General features: G+C 53.0%; 2 protein-coding genes across 2 annotated transcripts in view; both read left to right on the forward strand.

Moving 5' to 3' along the window:
• The first annotated feature begins 16 nt into the window (after window positions 1-16).
• Window positions 17-2,645, forward strand: DNAL4 (dynein, axonemal, light chain 4). The gene is made up of 3 exons (XM_010136533.1): window positions 17-191; window positions 1,018-1,101; window positions 2,315-2,645. The coding sequence occupies exons 1-3, from the start codon at window positions 120-122 to the stop codon at window positions 2,477-2,479; spliced, it is 321 nt and encodes a 106-aa protein (XP_010134835.1). The 5' UTR covers window positions 17-119; the 3' UTR covers window positions 2,480-2,645.
• Window positions 2,646-8,054: 5,409 nt separating this feature from the next.
• The window catches only part of LOC104493798 (extracellular serine/threonine protein kinase FAM20C-like), a 5,182-nt gene continuing 1,058 nt past the window's right edge, over window positions 8,055-12,178 (forward strand). The window contains exons 1-7 of the mRNA XM_010136534.1: window positions 8,055-8,356; window positions 9,808-9,983; window positions 10,071-10,149; window positions 10,657-10,749; window positions 10,927-11,042; window positions 11,352-11,532; window positions 11,643-11,752. Coding sequence (XP_010134836.1) covers window positions 8,055-8,356; window positions 9,808-9,983; window positions 10,071-10,149; window positions 10,657-10,749; window positions 10,927-11,042; window positions 11,352-11,532; window positions 11,643-11,752 — 1,057 coding nt within the window. The remainder of the gene's footprint in view (window positions 8,357-9,807; window positions 9,984-10,070; window positions 10,150-10,656; window positions 10,750-10,926; window positions 11,043-11,351; window positions 11,533-11,642; window positions 11,753-12,178) is intronic.

The following is a 12,178-nucleotide window of genomic DNA, read 5'->3' on the forward strand; positions in this document are numbered from 1 at the left end:
TGCTGAAGCTGTCTGCCTGTGTTCCCAGAGCTGTGTTCCCCTCAGCTGTCTGCTCCATAGCACCTTGCTGAGCTCCAGGCAACCCCTCCAACCCTTCCCGGGGTCACTGTGGAAGGACCATGGCAGACACCGGGGAGGGGAAAAAGGAGGAGGCTGATTATAAAAGACTTCACAGCTTTCCACTGATTAGGGTAAGAAGAGAGGTGGATTACGCATTCACCAGTGTTGCAGATATGAAATTCTACCTTTGTTATGACCAACCTTCTAGACAAGAGTTTTTCCCACTGAGTAGCTGCTGTGAGAACATGTGTACTGATAGTCCTGCAGAGGGTCCCTTACTCTGCTTACTCCTGGTCCTTGACCTCTGTCAGGGAAATTTGGTAGCACAGTTGTTCCCCCAGTCTGCCTGGGGAAGCCTGGGACAAACTGGTCTCTCTAATAGATTGAACATACTGCCTTTGGAGCCATCTCCCGTGTTCTGGATGCAGCTTGCTTTTCTTCCTAGAGGAGCTGAAGTAAAAGGTCTTGCTGGCCAGCCAGATAGCAGAAGAGAAAGAAAAGGCTTTGTTATGCTTATAGCAATAATTAAGGACTGTAGTTGGAGCAGTATTAACATGCTTTCCCTTCACCTTATAACAGAAGAAGTGACAAATGTATTTATCTCCTCCTTTAAGCTGCGCTTACTTAGTGCTAGTCTTAATGTTGGGTAGAGAAGAATCCTGCATTGGCTGGGAATGGATGGATGGGAATGGATTACCTGTAATGCAGTAAGCTGTTTTCCTGTTTACCGTTCTCTGGAACAGTAGAAATGCTTGGTGTACGGACAAGCCCTTGCGGCTGGCAATGCCCACCCCCCCATCTTGAAGCAAACATTAAAAATCACAGAGACGGGCAGCCTTTTGCCCAGCAATTCAGGCCCCTGCTATAGCCTGCGCAAAAGTAAGAGCTACTTACTGATGTCTTGTGTCTGTCTCTTATTTTTCTGCTGAGTTTCTCCTATTTGTTTGCTCTTTCCAGCACACAGACATGCCGGAGGAGATGCGTGTAGAGGCCATGGAGCTCTGTGTCACGGCATGTGAAAAATATGCCACCAACAACGAGGTACTAGCCCAATCCCAAACTGGCCAGCCTTCAGTTGCTGCGGCTCAGGGAACCTGCAGGAGCAGGGCCAAGGGTGCGGGGCAGAGTGGAGTCAGATCCTGACATCCTATTACACTTGTTCTGCACTGAGCAAGGGTGGAAGGCAGCAAAGAGCTTGGCTAGATCTCAGCTTTGTTTCCCTTTGTCAGCAAGACCCATAAGAGCACTTTGCTTTCCTGCGGGAAGCAGAGATTAGTAGCGATGCTGCCTTCCAAACTTCACCGCCTTCCCGATCCTGCCTTGCCTGTGACATGCTTCCACACTGTTCATAAAATGTGCTGTGTCCTGAGGGCTTGGTTCAGAACTGTGTGGAGATGGGCCCTTCCCCTCTGTTTGTCAGTGTTGAGCAAGGCCACCCCTGCCAGAGTGGGGGAGAGACTCCTGTTGTGGTAGTGAGAACATGAAAGTCTCTGAACCTGTAGGTACAATCTGTTAAGTCTTCCCTCTTATCTTTCAGCCTCCTGATGGAAATTACTGAGACCATATAAGTGGGGGGTGATGCAGCAGTTACGGTCTTTGGAAAGGTTGTCCTTAGCTTTGAGAACCAACAATAAAGAAAAACACACCTTGCTCCATGGGCAGGGCACAGGCTGCTTGGTGCCGGAGCAGTTTTGTGTTGGAGCAGGGCAAAGCTATGAAGCCAGAGATTCCTTCTGACCCATCCTGCCTGAAACACTACATGTCAGTGCAAAGTCTTCCTCTCTCCTTTTTTAGATCAGGCAGGGTGTGATCTGGGAGAAGTGAGCCTTTTAAAAGTCAGCCCGGTTTCAGTGTTTCGGTAATTAGCTAGAGAAAAAAAAAATGGACTCCTGTAAAAATAGCCACAGCTTAGTGACCTGAATCTCCTCTTGTGCTCACTGCACCCAGTGTAACTCCGTCAGCTTCTGAACCAGCACTCTTGCTTCAGACTGCTCAAACAAGAGAAGTGATTGCTAGAAGCAGTTCTTTAATTTTTCCTAGCTGCTCTGTCGGGGGCTGCTGAAAACACAGAGACCAGTTTTACCCTGGGGTATAGCTCTGGGGAGCTCCCAGTTCCTGCAGTGCAGCTGCTCTATCTGGTGCCCGTGACTTGAGTAGTCTACTTGAGTAGGAGAAGACAACTAGGGGGATGTTCGCATAAAACCTCACTGCTTGCTTTGTCTCACCCTATGCTCTCCTCCTTAACATTCTCCAGAGTGCTGCCAAGATGATCAAAGAGATGATGGACAAGAAATTTGGGTCCTCCTGGCATGTGGTGATTGGGGAAGGTTTTGGCTTTGAGATCACTCATGAGGTGAAGAATCTGCTGTACATGTTCTTCGGTGGCAGCCTGGCTGTTTGTGTCTGGAAGTGCTCCTGACATCTGCCCGGGTCCCAGACTCGCTGTGTACAAGAGATTTCTTCCTTCTCTTGACAGGTTTTGTACAATCTGGAGGTGGGGCTTTATTTTTAATAGTTAAATGTCAGTAATTTTTTCTTTTTCATGCTGATGTACCAGTTCCGTGGGATATGTATAGCTGGTGCGTAAACTTGTCCTGTCCTTGCTCATGAGATTTCTCATCTGTCTGTGGCTCTTTCCTTGGTGTTTGAGCCGAAGCAGGACGGAGGTGGGGAATAGGTAATCTCACAACACGCTGCAGAGCTGTACAACAGTGCTACGAGGGGGAAGTGAAAGAGAAAAGGTGCTATCTAGCCCTATGGGTTTTTTTCCTCCTACTTGTTCCACATCACGTCCTCTCTTCTCGGCCTTCCCCACTACCATGTGGTGTGGCTCTGACCAGCACCTGTCTCTCCTCTTGATGAATGCCAAGAACACCTTCTTCCCCATGACTAAGATGTCCGTACAGAACTGACAGTGCCAAGGGTCTCCCTTCGGGCTGCCCGTGGAGGTGTTAGCCACAGGGAAGCAGACTTGGCTTGCCCTTCCCCGCTTCTTTTGGGAGGGCGCAACAGCTGAGCTGTCTGAGTGTAGGAGGTTGCTATGCAAACTGCCCCCTCCTTTCTCACCCACCGCACACTGAGATAGCATGAAAACACAGGCGGCTGACGACGCCTGGGGAGTGGGTGAGAACTCTTTGTAAGGCTCAAATGCCTCCTTGTCAGTTCTTGGGGGTGTTGCAAGTGCTGTGTACTTTCAGCATCTTGTTTGGAGGCTGGTAGAGGAAGGAGGCTCTGTGTGAGTTACCACTTGGTCATCAGAAACCTAACATCTTTTGGGACTTGCGTTCTTTTAGCCGGTTTCATTTTTTAAAGCTGTCAATGTTGGAGGATGGAGTGAACATAATTGTATGTTACGTACATGGCTTATTTATATAAATTGGGGGAACTGTGTTTTTACAATAAAAATATAGTAAAATGTCCTTTTCTGTGTGTGTTCTAAAAAGAAAATCCCGAAGTGGAGGATGAAAAGGAAAAGTAATTCAGGAAACGTGGAAGTAAGCAACAGCGAAGCTTAGGTAGAGAACAGTGACAAGTGTCCATCCCACATGTTTCTTGGGTGACTTGCATGTACCAGAGATGCATCTCATCCTCCCTGTTCAGTTCTTTTCACCAGGGCAAGCCATAATGCTAAGGAAGGTTGCCAGGCCCACCGTACTGCTGGCCAAAGCCCTCAGTGCATACAGCTGTTGAACTGCAGCAAGGGAGTGTACCCATGTCTTGTTCCGAGGTAGTGCTTCTGCTCTGACCTTCAGGGTCTTGTATTCGTGGCTTCCTTGATTTTTCAGACTCTCCCCTGAGAACGTTGCCAGCAGTACCACTCGCACCTCTTGTGTTTTGTGAGGGCACACTGTAGTCCATAGTTAGATGCCGAAGGACCTTTCTGCATTAGTGCCTGCAGTGGATCAAGCTGGTGGAGGGTCTTACAATTCCTTTTGTTCCTTCTCTGAACCTCAGTGTGATGCTAGAGATGTTCTTCCTCCATTTCATCATGTCAGGAGCTCTTTTGTAAGCTGGGAATTGGAGTAATATGAAGACAACTAGAAATTATTTCAAATGTTGACCATCTGTGCTGGCTGGGCCCCATGTCCTCCTACGTAATTCCTCACTGATCAGGTGGAACAGAATCGCAAAGCAGGGAGGGAACTGGTACCATAAGGTAGTTGGTACCGCCATGTGTGGTGGACCACAGTGGCAGGTTTGCTGTGCAGCGCAGAGGAGTCCAGTCTCTTGGTCTGGTTGCTCTGTCTCACTCTAGCTGGCTGCCTTTACATGAAGATAGCACTGTTGACTGGCACTTTCGGCAGCTGGCAGGTGGAAAAGATCATTTTCTCTTCCACAACTTTGTATCTCCTCTAGGTTCAGGAGAAAAGGTAAAGGCAGTGTCTTTGGAATGCCCCGTGCTGGAGCATGACGATACTTTCAGCCATACCATAGTCGCATTGATCGAGCCTCTTTCACACTAATGAATAATTAACTGCTGTGTGCTGTGCACAGCCACACTGGTCATGGGCATCTCTGCAGGGTCGTAGTGACCTGCAGGTGATCACAGGGAGCTGCTTACCTCAGCATACAATCTTTTGGCCTTGCTTTGTTATCTCTTTGGTCACCAGCTGACCAAAGCTAATGTCTCCGTGACCTGCATCGGCAATAAGTGAATGCTGACTGTTCCCCAGCCCTCTTCAGGCATGAGAGTGCAAACAGATTAAGGTGAGCTGGGTGCGAATGTGCGGCGAGTCAGCTCCCACATGGTAACTCCCCCCCAAGGTAAGTGCAAGGTGTCTCGCAGAAGAGTGACAGGCTATTTTTGTTTCCAAAGGTAACAGCTTTCCTGCAAGAAGTTGCCACAAAGAAGCCAGCCTGTCTTGGCTGGTCTGCATGCCCGTCATCAGGGATGTACGCGAAAGCACGGACCTCAGCTTCCCAAAATTCAGCTGTGCATGCCAAGACATCTCCTCTGAGACAAGCGTGTCCTAAGACAGATCAATTTTCCTGCCTGTTGCAAGTCAAGCCATGCTGTGCTGGCCCCTGTGTGTTAGAAAAAAGATTTTCGCCCTCCTTTTGCTGTGGAACTGGCACGTTTTTGGGCATGTCTGTAATTTTCAGGGGAGTACAGTCCATGCATCGGAGATGTTCCCTTGTCCTGTGTTCTGCCACATGAGACCCCCCTGCACTGATGTTTTGGAGCCTCTAGGGCCTATCTGCTTTTGGCTATGAAACTGCAGCCTCTTGCTGAAGGGTTTTACCTTAGAATTTTCAGCAGAAAGCTGGGGAAATTGGCAACAAGTGGCTTGCTATTGTGTTCTCAGTCTCATTTCTTGCCCCCTGCATATTGCTGCCATTACCCTTCAGAGCATCGGGCTGACTCAGATAGAGAAAAGGACATGAAAAACGCAGGGTGATGCGTCGGTGCCAGCTGAAATGACCCTTTCTATCCGCCCGTCCCAGAAAGCTGTGGTAGCAGCTCAGAGGGCTGCGCTTCATGACTTCATCCCTCCCCACTGAGGGGAGATGGGCAACATCATTATCAGCTGCCAGGGAGTCCTGACTTGGTGCCAGCAGTGGAAATGTCCTCGGATGTACGGCTCCTCCTCTGCCCCAAGGGTGGCTCAAACCTGCTAGGAAGATGAAGGAAGAGCTGGGGGGAGCAGGGAGATGGGAAGAAAGAGGTGCAAACTCAACCACTTCTCTGCAGTGATGTCATGGCAACAAGGTACCTCGCCATGCTGTCAGGCGATCATGGCAGGCTTTGAAGCTCTCCAGTTCTTCCCCATTGCGGTGGGCTCGTGTGTGGCTTGCTGAAAAGTCTCTTGGTTAATATTTAATGCCAGCATTGAAGGGCTAAAGGTGGCGAGTGCCCCACTTAATCCTTCTGCCTCCACTTCCCAAACTGGGGCAGGGGGTAGATTGCACACTCCCTTACTCCAAGGGTGAGACTTCTGGTCAGCAGGGTGGGACAGTAGGGGCCCTGTCCCTAGCTGGCTCTAGGATGTGGGGGAGAGGTTTCTATCCCCCACCAGCCCAGTTTGGAGCTGGTTAGGGGCATGGGAAGGAGGGGTTTCTCCCTGGGCTGGCTCTGGAACAAAGAAATCTGTGGCCCCTCTCTGGGAGCTGAGCCCAGCTCCTTTGATGTGAGCGGTTAGCACATGGATTCTGTTGGTGTTTCTTTTTGCTAAGCAATGACCTAACGATCCCATGTTCCAGCTATAGCCCTTCTAGGTGCCTTCTTTCCAAACCGTATTCCGGACTGGATCCAGCAAACCTTCCGGAGCAAGACGCCGTGTTCCCTTCCCTGGGGAAGCCATCTGCTCCCCTCCACCCAGCTCCTTCTGTAGGGCTTTGAGCTCGCCAGCCGGGCTGGAAAGCTGTCTTCCTCCTCCCCATTTGCCCCGGCTTCCATCGGCCATCTTGTTAGTACAAGGCAGAGGGAAGGGAACGCGAGACTGGCTGAATCTGGGGCGGCTGATGGTGTCAGCCGGAGGCGGTTTCCAGGCAACTGTCGCACTGTGGGACACGGTGAGCCGAGAACACCAGGAACACCGTGTTCTCGCCACACTGGCTGGGAGGGGACCGAGCCCAGCACAGGACAGTGTGGAGAGGGCAGCACAAGTGAAATGGTAGCACAGGGATGGCAGCAGAGGAGGGGGTCTCTAGCATACCCCCTCCTGCTTGCCGCTCATCATACCCTCCCTGGCTTGAGACTGTCCAAGCTGGCTGCTGGTACTTCACGCAGCGAAGAAGGACCACGTGATGTACCCTCACGTGCCCTCTGCATCCTCTGAGAAATCAAAAAAAGGAAAAACATTGCTCTGCACTCTGTGCCCAAGCCCCCGGGCTTGTTGTGGGTGGTCCCATGCTTCTCTGTCCCTTAACAAATCCAAAGCTTCCTCCCTACAAGTCACCAACTGTTTTTGCCCACGCAGCCCAGCTCTGTGTCCCCAGAAAAGTGAATTTCGTGTGAAAATAGACTGTCCTTCCCTTCCACAAGCTGCCAGAAATCCCCAGCCCTCCGTGGGTCCCACTGCCCCTCTGTGCTGAGCCTGAAGGCAGCAGGCAGCATCCCCACTCCTGCCTGTCCACCTCCCCTGCCTGCTCCAGAGGCCCTGGGAGCATCCCTGCCCACGAACCTCACCTGCCTGGCAGCCCTTCTTTACACGGTCAGCTTTTCCCCTCCCAGCAGTGCTGATACTCGCATCTCCTTCATTTCACTTAATTTGAGGGGTTTTTGGAAGGGGGGCTGAGTACAAGTGATTTTTAATAGATGGGGGTGGGTGATAAAGTCACTCCTGTTGAGCAGAAGGAGAAAAGCTCTCCTGGACTACGAATGTGCGGATATGGTGGACGTGGGGAATGGGGCTGCACAGTGCCGGGCAGGGTGGCTGCTGCAGAGGGGCAGAACTGCTTTAGTGCGCTGTATACCCAGAGATGTTCTGCAGCCCCGTGCAGGTGACAGCGCAGAGGGACGGGACACTGCGGGGGTTATCCATCGCTGTCCCTGAGCCAGTCTTGCGGTTATTGATTTGGAACTTGCCCTGTTCACACTAACCTTGGCCATGCCAGCTCGCCCCTTATCAGCACTGATAAATTCTGCCACAACCTCCCACGCCATCCCACTGCCGACCCGGCAGTGTCACCCTGCAAGGTGTCGTGGTGGCAGATCTTTTCTGCGACTCTGCCCTTGCACTGGTTGCTCTGTTGCTGCCATGCTCTGAATTCAGGACGCCTCACTCCCGGTTTTGCACAGAAGCTGTGGCCACATCAGCTCTCTTTTAGCCACAGGTGGGTGCCCACCCCTTGCTGGGCATCTCAGGTGAGGAAGGATGCGGCGCCGGCTGCAAATGCTTTTCCGATGGAAATTAAAAATCAGCCTCCTCTTTCTCCTGCTCTTGGCTCTCCTGGTCCACCTCGCAATGGATTTGGCTCTACCCACAGCTTGCAGGCCCTGCAGTTGTGATGCAAAAGTACTGAAAGCCTTGGGCATCCCATCAGGCAGCCCCATGCTGGCTGGCCCCAAAAAGCTGAGCCTGCGAATCCTTCAGGATTTCAGCAGCAGCAACAGTTCCTTGGAGAAGAGCTCCTGGCTGAAGGGAGCAAGGCCACAGGCAAAGGCTGGAGAGCCAGGGGTTCAGCGCCAGAGAGGAGAGGGGAATGCGGGGCAGACCAAGGGATCAAAACTGGCAGCACTCTTTGCGCATCCTCTTTACAACATCCCAATCCCGGAGGTGACAGAGAAAGACAAACTGTTTGTCGTCAATCCTACAGAGAAGTTCAGCCTGCGCAGCAGCGAGAGTGACAAATGGTGAGGAGCAAACTCAGCCCTGGCTTGCTTTTGGGGGATATGTGGGTTTGAGGGGACAAGTGGCAGGGCGCAAACACATTGTTTGCTCGCGTAGACCAGCATCCCACCCTGGAGGGGCCCCAGTTGCTGAGCGCACTCTTCTTGTGCCTCAGATCCTCCCTTAGCCCTGAATTTCTGGGCTGATGCCTGGCAAAGCCAAGAGACTCTCAAGTTATTCATAATATTATGTAGGGTATCTTCTAGGTCGTCTTCTCATCTACTTTCCTTCCCCAGTGCAGACTCTAGCCTTTGGTCTCTCTCTCTCTATATGAGGAGGTCCCCACTCTAGATGTCTACCCAGTTTTATTCCCCTCTCCTGATATGCTGGAGATGTAAAGCCTGCAACGTAGATAACCCCTAACCATGAGACTGTTCCTGTCCTGCATCTCACAGGACATTACCTGACCTCTTTAGGCTCAGCTGTATGCTGAGCTCACTGCTGCCAGCTGCCTATTTTTATCACTGGACTACTAACCTCTAATTAGGAAGGAAGATATTAAAAGCTTTAGTGTCGATAACACATAGCAGATTCCTTATGGAAAGCACAACTTCTAAATGTGGTGGCTGCTAAAATTGGGAGGGAACAAAAGCTGTTTTAAGGGCTGGTTTCCACGAATGGGCATTTGCCTTGTCTCTGAGGACCACCTCACCTATGGTTAACCATGGAAGATGGGTCTGGTTTGATGAAATCGGGGCACAGTCTGTGTTTTCCTAGGGAGAGAGACATGGGTTTGGGTTATGGATGCCCTGGGCCAGACTGGGCCACTGCAGTGCTGGTGCAGAGGGAGGGCAGATATCCCAGGAGCCTCTCTTGAATGCCAGCAAACTGCAAATTTGCAGGAGGCACAGAGACAGGGGTGGTGCTAACCCAAACTCATTCCTCTGCGGAAACCAGGAGTGCACGATAAACCTATCCGAAGGGAACTGGATGTTGAGGGTGGGAGTTAGGTCAGTGCTGGGGATCGCTAGGCAGCCTCTGCTCCTCCACCTCCATTTCATGGCTGCATGTGTGTCCCCAGAGAGCACACGAGGTGGGAATGGGCAGGTGTAATCAGTTGTATTCCCTGGGAGCTTATTCTTTGGGGAAAACCAACAAGATGAGCTGCTCCAGCAGGGAAATAAAAGCATGGATGAGAGGAGCAGTACAAGCCCAGGGATTTTCTGTGGGGAATGCAAGGGAAGACACTGAACCTCTTCTGGCTGTGCTGGCAGGTCTTCCCAGCCACCAGCTATGGGTGGGATCTACCCAGATGCCAGGCGTCCCAAGGAGGATACTTGGGAGAGGTGGTTTCACCACCACCCAGAGCTTGCGCTCAGCCTTCTCCCCACCTCACTCTCCATGCACTGGCTACTGGGAAGGGCCTGGGAATGTGGGACCCATCCCATCCCAACTAAACACTGTCGGGCTGCAGGGTCAGCAGCAGTAAAGCCGAGACGCTCCTCCCGCCAGGGAAGACGGCCTATGACACCTATCCCACCTGGCTCAAATTCCACGTCGGCATCAATCGCTATGAGCTGTACCCCCGCCGGGACCCCCTGATGCCCACCCTCCTCCGGGATTTGGCCACACAGAGGATCGTCAGCTCGGGTACCAGCTACCTGCCTGCACCCCTGCCCACACCCTTGCCCTGCTGCCTGCTGTCCACCTCCCTCATCCCTGTGTGCCCCCTTTCAGTCCAGAAGTCTGGTGGGACACAGCTCAAGCTCATCATGACGTTCCCGAATTATGGGCAGGCCCTCTTCAAGCCCATGAAGTGAGTAGAGCAGGGGACACACCCATAGCCCACCCCCACGGTCCTGTTAGGTGACGAGAAGCAGCCGGAGGAGTCTACGGAGGGAGAAACAGAGAAATGCTTCATGTGCTGCCATGCTTCAGCACCTCTACCCTAAAACTGAGGCGAGCAGGATGATCCCCTTCCCCTCTCCTTCCTTCGTGGTGTGTGCAGCAGGCTGGGCACAGCTTGTGATAGGGTAGTGACCTCCAGTGGTGGAAAGAAGAAGATGGTCCATGAGGACTATCCAGGACTCTCCGGTCCATGAGGGCTTCCAAGCCCTTGGGTTGAGAGCAGGGGATGCATGGGGGCCTGGCTGGGGATTTGGGGCTGCACCACCCAGCAGAGAGTGACTGGAGGAGGCTTGGTCTGGCCGTACCTCTAGTGGCGCCAGGGACATAAGGTGAGGGGAGGTTTGGAGCTAAGTCCACGCTCAGGGTGACCCCTGTCCAAGGCCATCATCACCCCCACCCTTCCATCTCCTCCCAGGCAGACCCGGGACCAGGAGACCCCTGCTGATTTCTTCTACTTCTCAGACTTTGAGCGGCACAACGCGGAGATTGCCGCCTTCCACCTGGACAGGTGAACGCAAGCTTTGCATCCAGCTCTGCCCTCCTGTAATAGCAAAGGGACAGAGAAACTGCTCCTTCATCCCACCTCTTCCTCCCTGTTGTGAGGGATACCTGCGTCTCACGGCAGTTTTAGTAACTAGCTGTGAAAACTAGCTGGCAATAAATTGTTCCAAGTTATGTGTTTCAGGATCCTGGATTTCCGGCGAATCCCCCCAGTTTCTGGCCGTTTGGTCAATATAACAAAGGAGATTCGTGACATCACGACGGACAAGAAACTGGCCAAGACTTTCTTCATCTCCCCAGGTGAGCTTTCATGCTGTCCATCCTTTCCTGTGGCCACTCGCATGAGCTCGCCTGAAGCCAGCTGCTCCTGTCCTGGCTCCCCCAGCACCAGGGCAAACTGTCCCTTTGGGGAGTGCTCCAGCTCCCAGCGGGTCCCCTGCGGCGGGGCTCTGCTCCTCAAAGCTTTCCTTGCTATGGCTTTGCTGGTGGCACATAGCCACAGTGCATGGAGCATCCTCACCCGGCCGCCTGCCAGCCCACCCTGCATGGATGTAATAGGCTCGTTGCCTTCCTGCTCTTTGTCAACCTTTGCTTTGTCCCCATGGTCAGCGGGCAACGTCTGCTTCTACGGGGAGTGTTCCTACTACTGCTCCACCGAGCACGCTCTCTGCGGCAAGCCAGACCGGCTGGAGGGCTCCATGGCCACCCTGCTGCCCGACAAGACCTTGGCCAAGCGCCGCTCCTGGCGCAGCCCCTGGCGCCGGTCCTACCACAAGAGCAAGAAGGCTGAGTGAGACGGGGCACGGGGGGCATGAGGGGCATGGGGCAGCACGGGACAAGATGGGGCTGCCCCATGGCTGCTCTCCTGGCCCCCGCCCCTGCCCTCGCCTCTTCCCGCAGGTGGGAGCTGAACCCCAACTACTGCGCTCAGGTGCGAGAGACGCCACCCTACGACAGGGGCCATCGCCTCCTCGACCTCATCGACATGACGGTCCTTGATTTCCTTATGGGTGAGCCCTGCCACGCCAGTGCTGGGGGCTGCAGGCACCCCTTGGGACTGGGAAGCCCATACAGCTCTGTGACCCACGGTACTGTGCCCCGTGAGGTTTGTTGGCCAAAACATTGCTCAGGCTGCAGAGTTGCCCTCTTACCCTAAATGAGAACAAAGGGCTGTGCCATTAGGACACAGCCCAGGCAGAAGCCAAAGGATGAGAGATGCTGGGGAGATCCCAGTTGAACATCCTGAGCACGGGGAGCACCTCCCAGCAATCTCACACGTGCAGCTCCTGGAAGCTGGGTTCAGTGGTGGTGCTCGCTGAGGCTGATGCTGCCTCTCCCATTCCCAGAATCACTCCTTCCTCCCTGTGCTGTCTCCCCACAATCATCTGACTTGGAGAGCTTCCCACCTCCTCGTCCTCAGCTGCCCAGCCATGCCT

This window comes from Buceros rhinoceros, unplaced genomic scaffold (genome assembly GCF_000710305.1).
Source record: "Buceros rhinoceros silvestris isolate BGI_N320 unplaced genomic scaffold, ASM71030v1 scaffold33045, whole genome shotgun sequence".
In the NCBI taxonomy this organism is placed as follows: domain Eukaryota; kingdom Metazoa; phylum Chordata; class Aves; order Bucerotiformes; family Bucerotidae; genus Buceros; species Buceros rhinoceros.

Bases quoted from the DNA above. Each gene is read 5' to 3' on its own strand.
- DNAL4 (XM_010136533.1), top strand. From the start codon at position 120: ATGGCAGACACCGGGGAGGGGAAAAAGGAGGAGGCTGATTATAAAAGA. The intron at 192-1,017 runs GTAAGAAGAGAG...TGCTCTTTCCAG, and splicing joins ACAGCTTTCCACTGATTAGG to CACACAGACATGCCGGAGGA. The intron at 1,102-2,314 runs GTACTAGCCCAA...AACATTCTCCAG, and splicing joins AATATGCCACCAACAACGAG to AGTGCTGCCAAGATGATCAA.